Consider the following 17,873-nt stretch of genomic DNA (forward strand, 5'->3'; position numbering starts at 1 on the left):
CAGGAGGCAGAGGTGGGCGGATCTCTGTGAGTTCGAGGCCAGCCTCGTCTAGAGAGCAAACTCCAGGACAGACTCCAAGGCTTCAAAGAAACCCTGTCCAATAAATAAATAAATTGAAAAGAAAGAAATGAAAGAGGGCAGGGTTTATCAGGATAATAGACACAGGAGACTAATGAGTTTCCATACATGTAGAGCTGTGTATGGTGATTGTGTGGGGGAGTTTCTGCGATAGGGAACTTTTCCTTTGTGGTTATCCGCTCCCCTCTGGAGATCCTCAGTGTTTTACTGTACATACATATTTGGTGATGACTGTCACCTCTTGGAGGTTTCAGGATGGAGGTTCTCTACCCTCCCCTTTCTATATAAAAACTTGGTATATCAGTTAGAATTGTTTTCAGGATAGAAGTATTCATTGTTTGAGACAGGCTGGCCTTGAGTTTGCTATAAAACTGAGGCTGGCCTTCAATTCCTGATCCTCCTGCCTCCATCTGCCAAATGCTTATAGGCCCCTGTTACTTAGCTCACAAATTATGTTTTTGTAGATGCTAGAGATCAAACCTAGGGTGAATTGCTAGGCCCACACTCTATTCCCCCCACCTACCCAACTCCAAGCACAGAGGTAAACTAGTTTTTTCCTTAAAATGTTTACTATTTTGCCCTTAAATTATATTGTTTCCAGGGTAAGTAGATTTTTTTTTCTTTTCTTTTTTAATGATTTGAAAGTTTTCCAGGGCTAGAGAGATGGCTCAGTGATTAAAAGCAATGGATGCTCTTCAGGGGACTTTGGTTCACTTCCCAGCACCCACATGGCAGCTCAAAACTGTCTGTAATTCCAGTTAGAGAGGATCTGTCACCCTCACACAGGCATACATGCAGTCAAAACACCAATACATATAAAACGGATGGATGGATGAACAGACAGGTAGATAGATTAGTTTCTTTGAACCTAGGTGGAATGGTCCTTGACTGTTCTCGCAACAGGCAAGAGGATCTTAAGTTCAAGGTCACTCTAGGTTACATAGCAAGACTCTTACCTCAAAGGCAAATAATTAAAAAAAGTTACTATGACTTGGGAATATATATATATATAGTTTTGTTCTTTAAGGTTTGTTTGTGTATATGAGTGCTCTATCTGCATGTGCCAGAAGAGGGCATCAGAGCCCACTATAGATAGTTGTTAACCACTATGTGGTTGGTGGGAATTGAACTCAGGACCTCTGGGAAAGCAGCCGGTGCTCTTAACCACTGGTCTATCTCTCTAGCCCCTTTTATTTAGTATCTTACAATCAGTTACTGCCTGCATTCCCAATGCACGTAAATAATATAGTAAATATATCTATCTGAATCACTCTCACCACCATCCAGGTAGACATTACCACCTTCCTAGAGCATACTGTCCTCTTTACCATACTGCTAGTGTGTGAGTGCACATTTATGTAACTATAGATGCATTTGACCTATTAGAGCTTCACGTCAGTGTGTCATTCCATAGATGCTATAATTATCTTTCTGGGCTAATGGTATCTTATATTAGCCCAGATGTTGTTTACATCAGTATAAATGTAAACTTCAGGGGCTGGAGAGATGGCTCAGAAGTTAAGAGCACTTGAGGAAGCCAAGAGTCAGCATCAGGTATCTTCCTTAATCACTTTCCACTTGAACCTGAAGCTTGCTTCTAAAGACCATCTGACTGGCAATCCCTAGGATTTCCTGTCTCCAGCTCTCTAGCACTGGGATTGCGGACATGCACCCTTGCTCCATGTTTTTTATATGGTGATAGGGATCCAAATCCAGGTTCTCGTACTTACACAGGGAGCGCTTTACCAATTAGGCCATCTCCCCAGCCTCCTGTGGAGATTCTGTTGTTTTATTGAAATAGTTTTATTACATAGGCTGATCTTATTCTCAACTGGCTTTCCTCAGCCTCTCTGCTGGCTTACAGGTATATGAACCATCCTGTCTGACTGAACTCAAGGTGGGGCAAAGCTACCGAGGCCATAAAAGTTAATTGTGATGTGTGAGTCATCCCAGGGCTGGAATTTGATGGTTCTCTCCTCCCTTGAGAATTATTCATTTTTCTGTGGTTCTTATTATCAAGAAATGTAGTCCACAGTGAACATTTGACGTTTGATACTATGAAACTTTGGGCATTTATATGGGGGGAAAAATCCTTGAACCGGTGAAATGGCTCAGTGAGTAAAAGGGTTTCTTACAAGCCTCCCTGAGCCCACATGGTAGGAGAGAACTAACTCCTTCAAGTTCTTGTCTTCTGAACTCATTATACATACACGCACACACCCAGTAGATAAATAAATTTTTTTAATTGTTTAATTCTTTAGCGAATGTTGAGGCAGCCAATCCAGTTAATTTGGATCCCAAGTTCAGTCTTGCCTTCTTTGTATAAAGGTTCCATTGTCAGCTCAGTTTTCAAGTCCTTTGCGTTCTTCTGACCATGTCTGTATGTATTTGCAGCTTGGAGTGAGACTAGGGTTTGAGTTGGCTTATGAAGATTCATGAACAGTATATCTCCTCTCCATGATCCCATACATGTACCCAGTACACAAATAAGGATTGCCCCTTCGGCAATCCTTCTAGTTTTCTGGCCAGAAAAGTATAGTTTTCTGAGTTTTAGGTAACTACAATCTCCAATTCATAAAATGAGAGATCTAAGAATAATTACCTGGGAGCCCGTCCTCCAGACAAGTATTGATAATACATGATGCCTCGGCTATAAAGCATTCGTGATTTTCCAGACACCTCAGGTTGCTCTTTTAGATTATGCCTTTGTCTTTTCATTGTAATCCTTGAAGCAAGTGAACTGAAAACCCTGGGAGTTGGTCAGTGATTCACTGTATAGGATGTGGCAGGCTCATCACCACTTTGTCTACCAGGTGAATCGGGCTCTTCCTCGGTCCAACATGGTCTACAATCTCTATGAGTATTCAGTACCAGAGGACATGTACCAAGAACATATCAACGAGATCAACACTGAGTTGTCAGCACCCGACATTGAGGGCGTATATGAAACTCAGGTGATTATCTTCCTGGCCAGTGACCACTTGGATGATAAGAAGAGAGATTCCTGTGGAATGGGCATGGGTTGGGAAAGCCCCATAGGAAAGTGGTTCTCAGCAGCATGTCTACCTAAGGTGGCTTCTTTTGAATGAAGACAGGCTGTGCTGGGGTATGTGGCCTCAGATTTAGCTGTGGTGCTAGCGTCTTCCATTTGGCCCAACACAATACCCACTCTTCCAGGTCCCATTGTTATTCCGGGCCCTTGTACAGCTGGGCTGTGTGTGTGTAGTCAACAAACAGCTGGTAAGGCACCTTTCAGGCTGGGAAGCTGAAACCTTTGCCCTCGAGCACCTAGAAATGCGCTCACTAGCCCAGTTCAGCTACTTGGAACCAGGTATGGCCCCTCCTACAGCCCTATCACCTGCCCTGTATCCCTTGCATCTCAATGAATTTACTTTTTTCTACAGGGAGTATCCGCCACATCTACCTGTACCACTACTCACAGGGCCACAAGGCACTCTTTGGGGTCTTTATCCCCTCTCAGCGAAGAGCATCTGTGTTTGTGTTGGATACTGTGAGTCCTTTGGCACGGTACATGAGAATATGTGGGTAAGATAGGATATGGGGAAGAAAGACACTCCTCTTGCCATTCAATTAGAAATAGAAGGGCAGGCTGGGCAGTGGTTGCACACACCTTTAATCCCAGTACTTAGGAAGCAGAGGCAGTTGGATCTCTGAGTTCAAGGACAGCCAGGGCTACACAGAGAAACCTTGTCTCAGGAAAAAAAAAAAAAAAAAGAAAAAAAGAAAGAAAGAAAGAAATAGACATGACTACCCAGCTTCACAGAACACAAGTGCATGCATATATATAGGAGGCCTAAAAGTTGGTGTTTGCCTAGGTACGCAGCAACCAAATGCCCAACCTCAGTGCCCTGTACTCAGCAGAACATAGCCTACTGTTAGAGAAAGTGGGCCCCAAGCTCCTGCCTCCCCCGAAACACACCTTTGAAGTTCGTGCTGAAACCAATTTGAAAACCATCTGCAGAGCCATCCAACGCTTCCTGCTTGCCTACAAGGTAAGAGAAGTTGGGGTCCAATGGTGGAACTCTCTTATCCCAAGGCTTTGTCCACTTAGCCCTTTCTGCCTTCTGCTCAACTCAGGAAGAGCGCCGGGGACCCACACTCATCGCTGTTCAGTCTAACTGGGAGCTGTGTAGACTGGCCAGTGAGATTCCTATCTTAGAGGAGTTCCCACTAGTGCCTGTCCGAGTGACGGACAAGATCAGTTATGGAGTTCTGGACTGGCAACGCCACGGAGCCCGCCGAATGATCCGACACTACCTCAATTTAGACACTTGCCTTTCACAGGCCTTTGAGATGAGCAGGTGAGGAATAGGGAATAGCTCAGTAGTAGAACTTAGCTAAAAATGTGATTCCCAGTGCCACACAAACAAGAAGAGAGATAAGGAAGTGAGGCTATATCCTGGGTGCCTACAGTGTGTAACCCTGTGAGTGGTCCCAAAATGCTAGTGTACTTGGGACTGAACCAGTACCTCCGTACAGGTATTTCCACATCCCTGTTGGGAACTTACCAGAAGACATTTCCACCTTTGGCTCCGACCTCTTTTTTGCACGCCACCTCCAGCGCCACAACCACCTGCTTTGGCTGTCCCCTACCTCTCGACCTGACCTGGGTGGGAAGGAAGCTGATGACAACCGCCTTGTTATGGAGTTTGATGACCGAGCCACTGTGGAGATCAATAATTCTGGCTGTTACTCCACTGGTGAGTGAGAGAAGGGGGCGCTTCCATCCCGCCATCTAATGCCTCCTTATCACATGGGGCTCAGTGCTCAACCATCTAGAATAAGCCAAAGGCAAGTCTTAAGAAATGGATACCAGCAAGTCAGATGTTGGTCAGAGATCATGTGACATGCCTGACATCACTAGGCAGCACTGACCAACCAGCTCAGGCCTGGGAGATGATCCCAGTGCTGGCAAGGGTACATGGACAACTGTGTTTTCCTGCAGTGTGCGTGGAGCTGGACATTCAAAATCTGGCCGTCAACACCATCCTCCAGTCCCACCATATCAATGACATGGAGGGAGCTGGCAGCATGGGTATCAGCTTCGATGTGATCCAGCAGGCCTCCCTAGAGGACATGGTCACAGGCAATCAAGCTGCCAGTGCCCCAGCCAGCTATGATGAGACAGCCCTCTGTTCTAGTACCTTCAGGTATCTATTCTCATATAATGTGCTATCTTCTTAGACAAGACAACAAGGAGATGGCAACCTCCACTTTAGAATGCTATAGCCAAAGTCAGCAATACTTTTTTTATATTTTGACAGGGTCTCTCTATGTAGCTCTGAATGGCCTGGAACTCAATATACAATATATAAACTAGGCTTGGCCTCAAATTTATAGAGATTCACATATCTCTGCCTTCCAAGTGCTGGGATTAAAGGCATGTACCACACATCTACCCTTTTTTAATTATTATTTTATTATTTCAATTCGTGTGTGTGCACACGCACACATGTGTGCGTGAGTATAGGAGACCACAGAGGCCAAAGGGGTTAGATACCGTAGAACTGGAGTTACAGGAACTGGAGTTGGAAATTGAACTTAAGTTCATGCTCTTAACTGCTGTGCAAACTTCAGCATTAGAATCAGCATTCCTGAGATGTCTTTTCCTTGTGACATAATGCAATCCAGGGTCCCTGAGCATACCCTGCCTAGTTATTAGTAGACAGTGCAAGTGCTGCCATCTGACCTTTTGAGGATAAAAGCTTCTCTCGTGAAGAACTTTTTGATACCTAATTGCTCTCAGTGTAATCAAAGGAGTATCTGCAAGAAATTCCCAGGGCACCCAGTCATAGTAACCAGAATCATCTGTCAGAGGTATGATCAGTCCTGGCTCCTAGTGATGGAATAGTGTATTGTTCCTTTGTGCCATAAACACAGAGCACTTTCACTCTGCCCATATTCCTTTATCCCTGCAAAATGGTGCAGTCTCCAGCCATGCTAGAGATGGCAAAGCCAAAATCAGAAGGGCTGAGGTCATGATGTGTTACTGTGGATGAGTATGGGGTAGTCATTTCATGTCTCTGCTTCTAGAACACATATTTCATCCCTTTTGCCTCCAAATGAAAGGAAAAAGGGAATTTGCTAAAGTAATAAGAAGACGAGGAGGGCTTGGAGCTGAGAGCAGACTTGTGGCAAAAGAAATGTTTCAACCCTGAGCAGCACACATGGCAGAGACTGCGAGTTGAGAGAAGTGAACATTTGGACAGGAAGCCATAAAAGTGACCACAGCATCCTATCTCTGATACTTGGTGGCTCATGTCCAGTCTGTGCTACCTGAGTGTTGCATTGGCCCCAGGAGCCTCCCCTGTGTCTCACTGATGTCTAGAAAACCCAATTTGGGCCAGTCCCTGGTTCTTTACATGGAAGGCACATAACCAACTCTGTGGCTCTTCGTTCCTACTCTTCTGACAGTGAAACTCCACCCCACCTCAAAAAATAAAAGCATACACTGCTATTGTAGAGGACATGAGTTCAGTTCCCAAAATTCTTGTTGAGTAGTTCATAACTACTGTAAATCTAGCTCCAGTGTATCTGATACCTTCTGGTTTCTGTGGATATCTGTACTCACTGTACCTGCTCTCACAGCTGCATGTAGGTTTTTTAAAAATTAAAAATGAGTCTTAGGAAGGACAAAGGCCTATCAGGTGTCTTCTTGTCTAGGTGTGGTGAGCAAGATAGGGAGTTATGTGGAGGGAAGTGGTAATGAGGTGAAACTCACAAGTTATGGAACCAGGGAATGAAATTAGACAATGGGAATTATGAACTGGGACAGTGATGCCAGCAGCAGCATGTAGTATGGGTCATCATCCTTTGCCATCTTTCAGAATCCTGAAGAGCATGGTAGTTGGCTGGGTAAAGGAGATCACACAGTACCACAACATCTATGCCGACAACCAGGTTATGCACTTCTACCGCTGGCTCCAGTCACCATGCTCTCTGCTCCATGACCCAGCCTTGCACCGGACACTACACAATATGATGAAGAAACTCTTCTTGCAGTGAGTGCTTCACCTTGGGCTATGGGCTGAGGGGGCACAAGCCAAGTAAGTGCCTTTGGGAAGCATAAATCCCAGGACAGACTTAGGTGCTATTGTGGCTTTGTGCACTCATCTTTTCAGAAAGCTATGTAAAGCATCATGGTACTACTTCCTTTTTCTATTAATATGTTCTCATGCACCTTATTTGTTTTAGTAATGCACCTTAGCTGAGTGTAGTGGTCCACGCCTTTAACCCCAGCAGTTGGGCAGAGACAGATGCATCTCTATGAGTTAAAGGCCAGACTGGTCTACATAGTGATTACCAGGCCAGCCAGGACTAATGGTGAGACCCTGTCTCAAAAACAAAAGAAAACACTTTAAACACTAAGTGTGAATGTATCATACTAATGGACAGTCAGCTATGTCTAGTGTTATGATATTAGAAGTAATAAGTGCTGGAGATACGGCTCCAGCAAGTGATTAGGTACACTTGCTGCTCTTGCAGAGGACTTGGGTTCATTTCCCAGCATCCAGTTCCAAGAGATCTGACACTCTCTACTGGGCTTCTCTGGCCTTTGCTGACACTGCACACATGCAGTATATTTAACATACATGCAAGGAAAATACTCATAAAAATAAATAAGTCTAAAAAGAATAACTAAGATTAAGAGAGATTGTGAAGTTAAGTGGACAGAGAGGTGGGGGGAGCTATGAAGAGCTGGGGGAAGGAAAAGAGTATTAAAATACATTGTAGGAAATTCTTTTTGGTTTGGTTTTGGTTTTGATTTTTCGATGCAGTTTCTCTGTAGCCCCAGCTGTCCTGGGAACTCACTCTGTAGGGCCAGGCTGGCCTCAAACTCACAGATCCACCTGCCTCTCAAGTGCTGGGATTAAAGCCATGTGCCGCCGCCACCGAGCTCACAATCAGGAAGAGAGGGAAGGAAGGAAGGAAGGAAGGGAGGGAGGGAGGGAGGGAGGGAGGGAGGGAGGGAGGAAGGAGAGAAGGGAAGGGAAGGGAAGGAAGGGAGGAAAAACCATGAATGAAGGTCATATAAGGTAGCTCTCTGTTACCTTTGTTTCTGCTATCTTTCTGCCATGTTGGATATAACCAGACTCCCATCTAAAATCAAGGTAGGGAATCTTGCTCTGCCATGGTGGATGCACCTGTAGTCACAGCTACTCAGGAGGCTAAGGCATGAGGATTGCCTGAGTCCTAAAGTTCAGGGTCAGGCCTAGTAGTGGAGCCAGACCTCATCTGTTTTTGTTTTTTAATGTGTATGATTTAACAGGTCTTTCTTTGGACTGCCAGCTCTCTAATAATGGCCTGGAAACTTTTAATTAATTTTGAAAGCTTGGCTTGTACCCAACTAACTCTTAAACCTTAAACTAACCAGTTTATATTAATCTGCAGTCTGCCACATGACTTGTTACTTCTTCTCAGTACTGTTCATCGTATGTCCTGCTTCCTCCACATCTGGCTGACAAATCTCCCACCTCAGATTCTTTTTTTCTTTCTTTTTTTTTTTTTTTTTTTCGAGACGGGGTTTCTCTGTAGCTTTGGAGCCTGTCCTGGAACTAGCTCTTATAGACCAGGCTGGTCTCGAACTCACAAAGATTCACCTGCCTCTGCCTCTCAATTGCTGGGATTAAAGGCATCCACCACCACTGCCCAGCTCCCACTTCAAATTCTTTCCCAGAGTTCTTATCTCTTCCCCCAGAAGTCCCACCTATCCTCCCTGCCTAGCTATTGGCCATTCAGCTCTTTATTAAACCAATCAGAAGGTGCCTTAGGCAGGTGAGGAAACACATCTTCACACAGTTTACTAAAAGATTATCCCAACTTGCATGAGTGTTTTGCCTTCATGTACCATGTTTGTCTCTGGTAGCCAGAGAGGCCAGAAAAAAATGTAATGGATTCCCCAGAACTGTAGTTAGAGATGACTGTGACATCCCTAAATGGATGCTGCTGGGAACAAACCTGGGTCCTCTGGAAGAGCAGCCAAAACTCTTAACCATTTAGCCATTTCTCCAGCCCCCAAACCTCAGCCAGAAAGAAAGGAGGAGAGGGAGTGAGAAATGAATTTGGCATGTAAAAGGAGAAAAGATAGTTTTTTTAAAAAATGAATTAAAAAAAAAAGAAAAGGAAAAAGAAGAAATCTCTTCCTTTTTGCCCTTGTGCTCATTCTAAGTATAGTTAGGATACTTGTTGTTTCAATATCACATGGTCATCTTCATAGTTTCTTTTCATACACCCTGACTTCATTTTATACCAGGGCACCTCATTAATTATGAACTTACTCCTCAGGCTCATTGCTGAGTTCAAACGACTGGGATCATCAGTTATCTATGCCAACTTCAATCGCATCATCCTCTGTACAAAGAAACGCTGGATAGAGGATGCCCTTGCCTATGTGGACTATATCACAAACAGGTTAGTGTCGGGGGCATCTTGGTGATGCAGCTGCCATGGCTTTGGAGAGATACTTGAAGGGTATGGCACACACCACGGGTCATGCATAGCAGCATGAAAAAGTGGTTACTCGTTTACCTGCATGGACAACTCAGATATAAAACATTCAAGTCTGAAATACTTGGGGAATACCTGCTATTTTTAAGAAGGTTCTGTAAAGCGCTGTTGCATAAACTTTTCACAGATGTGGGCATGGGCACATGGGAGTGTTCTGATTCCAGGCAGTCAGTCATATGGAGCTCTCGATTGCTGGACTCCATGTTGTATGGCTTCAGGCAGTGATTCCTGCCTTGATGAATCATATTCACAAATCTGTTTGGGCTCAGAGGCTCCAATGTAAACAAGATGAAGTCTTGAGCTTTTCTTTTAGATTTTGTTTTGAGAGACTTGGGGAGGGGTGGGATGTGTGACCAGAGCAAAAGAGGTTATCAATCAGATCCACGGAGCTATAGTTACAGGACTTTGTGGGCCGTCCAATCTGAACTCCAATTCTGATAGAACAATAAACATTTACAGCAAATGCTCATGTACATCAAGATAAATAAATCTTTAAAAAGAGAGAGAGGAGGCGGAGTATGTTTAGGACTTCCTTACTGGTAGGTACCATGTGTGGGATAAGTAATAGAGGCCAACTTGGCTAGCGGTGGTAAGGATGAAGAAAACTTGTAGGTGCTGGAAAACAGGAAGCAATGCTGCCAGTGTCAGGTACCTAACATAAGATACAGACAGTAGACCCTAGGCCTGCCCTGGCTTCCTTCTTGGTCACCTTCATTCCCAGGCAGCTTCTTCAGTATCATAGAAAGTTTGAGGGACTGTCTGAATCCACTTGATGTTTATTTGTAAGTTTAAAAAGGAAAAGAAAAAATAAGGAAAGCTGTTATGTCACTTCAGTACTTTCTGGCTTCTTGCAGCATCCATTCTAAAGAGATCTTCCATTCCTTGACAATCTCTTTCTCTCGATGCTGGGAATTTCTTCTCTGGATGGATCCATCCAACTATGGTGGAATCAAAGGAAAAGTTCCATCTAGTATTCATTGTGGACAGGTAAGAGAGTTAGGGCTGGTTCCACATACGTAAGGGGCCACCTTCATACCCATGTGACAAGTAATGCTTTCCTGGGGCCTCAGTCAGTAGTAGCAAAGAACTGACTCCACCCAGTTTATCAGCTTATAGAAAAAGTTGAAAGCATAGAATTAGTCCTAGTAAGGGCAAAGAGCTTTCCATGAGGCTAAAATTGGCAAAATTTGTGGAAAAGAGGGAGGAGGGGGAGCAATGGAGAAAATGACAAAGCTAGAGATGCAAGAGCAGACACCTTGGGAGCTGAAACAGCTCGAGTAGATGGGTGTCTGGGCAGTAGTTTCAGGTGCTCACAGAGAGCCAACAGTGCCCACTTTGCACAGGATGGGATTCAGGGTTAGTGAAGATGGAAATTCTGGCATCTACTTGCCCATTCTGAGAATAACTTACCACAGGGAAAAAGCATGTGGTATCAGTTCAAGGGATGCAGAGTTGTGAAAAGATGGGGTCCAGAAGCTAGCAGGTGGAGATGCACAGATGTGAGCCATACCTGTGGTGAATAGAGGTTGCAGCAAGGAGCCATGTGGGGGACAGGCTGTGGCTTTTGTGAAATGGAAATAGGGGTAATCATCTCATGAGTAGTACCCAGGGAGTAGGCTGAGACAGCAGACCTTTGCTGTCCATGGGGTATTCACAGATAACCAAAACGGGAAGCTCTGGCCAGCAGGAAGACTAGAAGCTGAGGTCTCAGTAATCAGCGAATCTGGGAGGACAAGGCCAAGGCTTCCTTAGGTACCATGACTCCCAAGGCCTGGACAGGAGCAGTTCTAGCTAGAGATGGGTTTAGGAGATAGACCCCACTGAGGGAAGAAAGGAAATGTGGCCATCAGGGTAATGGCATGGTGTTAATGTAGTTTCTGCATGTAGTGAATTCACCCTGGCAGGAATACAGGCATCCAGTCAAGTTAGGTCTGTGGGAAATTGTCACCAAATCAAGAAGTTCTACTTTGTGGGATGGGTTCCAACTGTGTAGCTTAGGCTGGCCTTGAAACCTTCATCTCCAGTGACTCTGCCTTAGCATCCTGAGTATGGCCACAGATTTGAGGTACCACTCCCAGCTAAAGAAGAAATTGCTAAGTTCAGAAGAAGAAGCTGGTCACCAGGAAGTTCTGATTGGTTAGCCCTATTGGAAGGGAGAGTTTGGTAATTTTGACATGTCTTCTAAAAGCATAAATGAGAATCACAGTTCTCAGTCACCCAAGTGAGCTAGACATGCTCCATGGAACACTGGTCTTACAATGTCAGAATCCAGGAGACTCAGGCTGGAGTTCTCTCTCTGTCTTGATGCTATATATTATTGCCATGTTGGAAATAGGGGTTACCTTTCTGTTACAGCAAGACTCCCAGGAAAGGGAGGAAACCAAGGGTGAGGAAGAGGAAGAAGAGGAGGAGGAGGAGGAGGAAGAGGGTATGGAGGAATCTGAGGTTGAAGACCTACTGGACAACAATTGGAACATTCTGCAGTTTTTGCCACAGGCAGCCTCTTGCCAGAGCTACTTCCTCATGATTGTCTCAGGTGCGTCAAGCTGAAGCTGGACAACCAGCTGAGTTATATTAAAAATGGTTCTGGCTCTTTGTTGTGGAGAGGAAAATTGTTGGAAATTTCAGCTTGGTGGAATTGCTGTTTTCTTTACCTGTTCCAGCATTAGGAACTGAGGACGGATGATAAAAGGGCTCTCTGTCTTCTCTCTAGACCTTTTAAGCAGCTGCCCCTAAGGCGTTTCCAGTTCTATTTCTAGTAGGTTGATGGCTAACATCCCTGGGAACATGTGCATGCACATGCAGTAATAAAGCTGGCCTCTGGGGCTTCACTAACTGGAAAACTCTTATACCTTGAAAGTATTTGTAGACATGGTTATCATGTTCAGTAAGCATAAAACTCAGAGTGTTTTTATAATTCACTGCCACTCATAAAAACAGAAAAACTGAGGATGAACATGGTCATTAAATTGTTGGCAAGTAGATAGAACTTCTCATACACCCCACAGGTCTGTACCAACAGGTGGTTTTGTTGTCATTGCTTATGTCCTTATCTACTTCCTTTGAGTCTTCACCTTTCCAAGTTGTCTCAAGAAATACTCCAGGTTAGCCAGGTAGTAGTGACATAATGCCTTTAATCCCAACACTCAGGGAGACAGAAACAGGTGGATCTCTGAGTTTGAGGCCAGTCTTGGTCTACAGAGCAAGTTCTAGGACAGCCAGAGATATACAGAGAAACCCTGTATATCTTTAAAAAACCTTTAAAAAAAAAAAAAAAAAAAGGAGGAGGAGGAAGAAATAGTCCAGGTATGTGTGTTCGGATTTTAGGGGTACTGTCAGCATTTGCTGTTAAGGATCTATTTTCACACACTTGTTCTATTTATTCCCTGAATTCATCTACATCAGTTGTTTTTTGTTTGTTTGTTTGTTTGTTTTGGTTGGTTTGGTTGGGGGGGGGGGCTTGTTTTGATTGTTTTTGACTAGGCCTTAATCTCACAGAGTCTGTCTTCCGAGTACTGGGCACTGCCTAACTACAAGTTCCTTTCTTATATCCAATTTTCCAGTTCTCTCCTTGACTTTGATCTCATCCAAAGACAGCAGATAAGTTATCACTAGCAATGGTATTTCAGATGTCTAACCATCTGGCCAGCCACAGAGCTCCTTCAGATTCTGGGGTATTTTTCAGCACATCACTGACTCTCAGGCCCTGTGACCTAATTCTGCCTCTCTCTCTGCAGCATACATCGTGGCTGTGTACCATAGCATGAAGAATGAGTTGAGACACAGTGCTCCAGGCAGTACCCCTATGAAGAGGAAGAGGGCTAGCCAGTTCTCCCAAGAGACTAATGGGACAGCTGGAGCCCTTCCTGGTGAGCAGTCTCTGGTCACGGAAGAACTATGCTATGTGCCTGATTTCTGTGTGCCTCAGATGATACAGGCAAATGGGTAGGAGATACCCATTGCCAGCTGAATCTGCCCCTTAGCACTCTCTCTTTCCTAGGAATGGTCACCTTCTCTCAAGATTATGTGGCAAATGAGCTCACTCAGAGCTTCTTCACCATCACTCAGAAAATTCAGAAGAAAGTCACAGGTTCTCGGAGCTCCACTGAGCCCTCAGAGATGTTCCCTGTCCTCCCTGGTTCACACTTACTGCTCAATAATCCTGCTCTGGAGTTCGTCAAATATGTGTGCAAGGTGAGGGCAGATATAAATCCTTCAGTCATTCCATCAGGATCACATGCAACCATCGTTGAAGCATTTGGGCTCAGGTATTACAGGAGAAGCCCCGCTGATAGGTCTGGACCAGGAACCAGGCAAAGAGGCTCTGGGGTAGGAAAGCTGGTGTGCTGGGAAAGTTATAGCAGGTGGAAGTAGACGTTCATGGATCACCTGCCACCAGTGGGCCTGATGAGCCAGAACAGACCTAAGACCAAATGAGGTGACAGCTTGTTTTCTGGGAAAGGCAGGCCAGCACAGTGAGATGATATTACCAGTGACCATGTGGGTCATTACTCAAAGCACTTACTGTTCATTGTGCCATCTGAGCGTCCCAGTGCTTCACTCTGAGGCTGAACAGTGAATATCAAATGACTACACCTTAGGGTTTAAGATAGTGAGCTAGGAATGTTTCTTCTGTACAAATACACTTTGGACAGTCACTGACCCACCTTTCCCAGAAAACAAGCTGGGATGAACTGCATTTTGCAATCTGTAGTCCTTTTTAGCTCATCTCTGCACAAGTTTCCTGTCTGAACATGAGGGTATCCAGTTCCAGAGCCTTTTTCCACTGAGGAATGTTTACTCCTTTTTGGAATCTTTATTAGGCTGGGTATGATGGCTCACCTCTTCATTCCCAGCACTAGAGAAGACTGAGACACGTAGGAAGGTCATAGTTTAAGGACAGCTTCGGGGCTGTAGAGTAAGACTCTTGGCTTTAAGGAAAAAATAAATAACAAAAAAACTTAACTGACTTTATTTTATCTGCTTTATTTTTGGATTCTGTATTTTTTCCATATTGGTGTGTTCATCTGCTAGTACATGTGTTTGTGTCCTTTCTCATGGTGGTTTGTCTGGTTTCAGTATTGGAGTGATGCTGACCTCCTAATACAAGTTACGGTGTCCTCCCTCTTTGGTTTCTGGAAGGTATTGTGTAGAATCAATGTTTCTTACCTGAAATGTTTAATATATTCATCCGTGAAGTCTCCACTCACTGTCAGAGAGTTGCCACTATAGAGAATCAGCTCTTCTGAGGCTTCCAGATGGGAAGAGGAAGGGCTAGGATGATACTTGGAAATGAGCTTAAAAGAGGTATTTGGTCCAGCCAGAGTAGCAGAAAGGCCTGGGAACTACTTCCTAATGCGCTGTGGTCACCATAGGTATTGTCTCTGGACACAAACATCACAAATCAGGTGAACAAGCTGAACCGAGACCTACTACGCCTGATAGACGTTGGTGAATTCTCTGAGGAGGCACAGTTCAGGAATCCCTGCCACTCCTATGTGCTCCCTGAGGTGATTTGTTACAGCTGTAATTTCTGCCGAGACCTGGACCTATGCAAAGATTCCTCCTTCTCTCAGGTGAGCTCAGCTGGTGATCAGAACCTCTAAATGTCTAAAGTGGTTTGGGACATGTAGCCTAGCCTGTAGTATCTAGCCTACTGCCCAAAGACTCACTTATGGATTAAAACACGCCACCCCCAAGCCATCCCACCACAGCATGCTAGAAAATTGCCTTTAAAAGGTCTGATCAAGCCGGGCAGTGGTGGTGCACGCCTTTAATCCCAGCACTCGGGAGGCAGAGGCAGGCGGATCTCTGTGAGTTCGAGACCAGCCTGGTCTACAGAGCTAGTTCCAGGACAGGCTCCAAAGCCACAGAGAAACCCTGTCTCGAAAAACCAAAAATAAATACATACATACATACATACATACATACATACATACATACATACATAAAAGGTCTGATCATCACAAATAAAAGGCTCAGGCAGCCAAGAGCAGTCAGTGATGGTTATGTTTGCCCCACCACTCCTGACATCTTCACTTTACACCAGCCCGATGTGCTATTGCCCAAGTGGGCCATGGCTACCACTCACACTGACTTCTAAGTCTTCCTCCCCACTCTCCCAGGATGGGGCCATCCTGCCTCAGTGGCTCTGCTCCAATTGTCAAGCCCCCTACGACTCAGCTGCCATTGAATCAGCCTTGGTGGAAGCCCTCCAGAGGAAACTGATGGCCTTCACCCTGCAGGACCTGGTGAGCTCCCGAGTCTACCCCAGAGTTTCCAGACACTATCAGCATTTCAGAGAAAATAAAAGCATACTTGGGTCCTGAGTACTGCTCCAGGAGTCAGTCTTCATTCATACAACTAGCCCACTGATTCTGTCCACATCTATTGGTACCTTCTAAGGGCACTTTCTTCCATCCAGTGGGAGGAGATAGACAATAGACAGAAAACTCTGTCAGTGGTAGAGTACAAGAGCAGAGCAGAGAAAGCTTTGGCAGCACCTTATGAGCACCTGAGCAAAGTCCGTGGGTTTATCTCTGGGCAACTGTTGGGACAGAACCAGCTGGAACATGGGATACCCCCAGACCTTGGTAATCCAGGTTGGGGATACCCACAGCAAAGAGAAAGGAGCTGGCAAGATTGACTCCTTACACTTCATCAAGGCACTGAGTCCTGATGTGACCGCAGTAGGGAAATGAACTCGCCAATGTCTCCATGAGGCATCCTTCCTCAACAAGGCCAAAAAGCTGCAGGTAAGATCCAATGTGATGATGGTCTGAGCCATGATCGGTGGTCCTGCTTCCTTGTTTCAGGTATGCCTGAAGTGCCGTGGTATGAAAGAGACCCATATGCCTGTGTACTGCAGCTGTGCAGGAGACTTTGTTCTTACCATCCACACTGAGGTGGGCCATCCTCGCAGACACACTGGGTCATTTGCCCCTCCTGTCTGAGTAGAACCCAGAGTCATTGTGTCTCTTTGTCCCTACAGGTCTTCATGGAACAGATTAGAATTTTCAAGAACATTGCCAAGTACTACAATATGTCATACCTCCAAGAGACCATAGAATGGCTGCTCCAAACAAGTCCTTAAGCCTAGGCTTAAAACACCTTGTTATCCCATAACAGGTATCTTAATGCCTGTTCCAGATGCCTGAACCACTGACCACCTGATTTTTCCAATCTCATGACCACAGTCTGGGAAGACCAGAGAAAATACTTCCAAAAAGTCTCAAGGAGTCATAAGCAAGCATGAGCATGGAGTGCCTCTGTCCTCAATGGTTGCCTTCTAAATAAACATGTTTTGAAGCTTCTGCTTTCTGCTCCCTTAACAGCCCTTTCTTCTGCCTCCTGGCCTGAGCCTGAGATAGGTTCTGAGATGTGGTAGGGGTATAGACAGGGAGGATGCAGACCAACAGTCTTGTGCATTTTCAGACAAATGGGCCTTTTCCTCACCTTGATGAGAGTAGAATTTGAGCTACTTTCTGAGAAGTCCAGGTCCTAAATATGTGGAGACCCAGGAATTTTTGCTTCAGAGCAAAGTCTGAAGAGGGTTGTCACTCAGTATCTTGAATGAGACCTGGGGCTCTGTCTTGAGGTGGGCTAACATGGGCCTGAACTACCTAGTCTGTGTGGACTATAGCAAGTACCTCATAAGCCTAAGGCCCACATGGGTTCTTAAACATCATTTATCATAAACTTGAACACTCTGTTTAAGACATAGGTTTTAGGAAAATGCCTTCTCACATTTTAGGCTAAACTGTTGAGGGAAAAAGGAAAATGAGGGGAAACAGTCATGAGGTTTCCGAGAAATCTGTTGAGGACTTATACTCAGTCACCACTTGCCCCTCAGGATATCAGAGACCCACAACACTGAAGCTGGCACCCTTAAAGAGGAAGCTTGATCTCTAACCTTTTTAAGAATATGATGCTCTCAGCACTGCAAAGTGGAGGAATAAGTAGCTCCTATTCTATACTGACACTGACCCATCTGTTAGAGGAGCAGAGCCTTTCATTAGTCTCAGGAAATTAGAGAACTCATGCATCTCACTATGCTAAATGCAGCCTTTGTCTACTGCTTCTTTCTGGTTCAGGCCAGTTTACCAGGGCAATAGCTAGTGTCAAACTCAGAAACCCAAAATAATAGAAGCCCGACAGGGAGATGAGAAACCTTACTGAACTTTTATGTGTGTGAATATTTTGTTTGCATGTATGTATATGTACGATGTGTATTCCTGGCACCCACAGAGGTCAGAAAAAAGCACTGG

General features: G+C 44.9%; 1 protein-coding gene across 5 annotated transcripts in view; it reads left to right on the forward strand.

Moving 5' to 3' along the window:
- The window catches only part of Pole (DNA polymerase epsilon, catalytic subunit), a 51,628-nt gene extending 34,709 nt beyond the window's left edge, over positions 1-16,919 (forward strand). For all 5 annotated transcript variants that reach the window (XM_050158956.1, XM_050158959.1, XM_050158958.1 and 2 more), the window contains 17 exons: positions 2,892-3,032; positions 3,256-3,409; positions 3,483-3,589; positions 3,915-4,091; positions 4,177-4,400; positions 4,579-4,799; positions 5,045-5,249; positions 6,927-7,100; positions 9,385-9,510; positions 10,461-10,593; positions 11,962-12,142; positions 13,344-13,475; positions 13,607-13,800; positions 14,982-15,182; positions 15,732-15,857; positions 16,422-16,511; positions 16,598-16,919. In XM_050158956.1, the coding sequence (XP_050014913.1) occupies positions 2,892-3,032; positions 3,256-3,409; positions 3,483-3,589; positions 3,915-4,091; positions 4,177-4,400; positions 4,579-4,799; positions 5,045-5,249; positions 6,927-7,100; positions 9,385-9,510; positions 10,461-10,593; positions 11,962-12,142; positions 13,344-13,475; positions 13,607-13,800; positions 14,982-15,182; positions 15,732-15,857; positions 16,422-16,511; positions 16,598-16,699 (2,688 nt within the window). In that variant the 3' untranslated portion in view covers positions 16,700-16,919. The remainder of the gene's footprint in view (positions 1-2,891; positions 3,033-3,255; positions 3,410-3,482; positions 3,590-3,914; positions 4,092-4,176; positions 4,401-4,578; positions 4,800-5,044; positions 5,250-6,926; positions 7,101-9,384; positions 9,511-10,460; positions 10,594-11,961; positions 12,143-13,343; positions 13,476-13,606; positions 13,801-14,981; positions 15,183-15,731; positions 15,858-16,421; positions 16,512-16,597) is intronic.
- Positions 16,920-17,873: the final 954 nt, after the last annotated feature.

This window comes from Alexandromys fortis, unplaced genomic scaffold (assembly GCF_014885135.2).
Source record: "Alexandromys fortis isolate MF-2015 unplaced genomic scaffold, M_Fortis_MF-2015_v1.1 scaffold_90, whole genome shotgun sequence".
Classification (NCBI taxonomy): domain Eukaryota; kingdom Metazoa; phylum Chordata; class Mammalia; order Rodentia; family Cricetidae; genus Alexandromys; species Alexandromys fortis.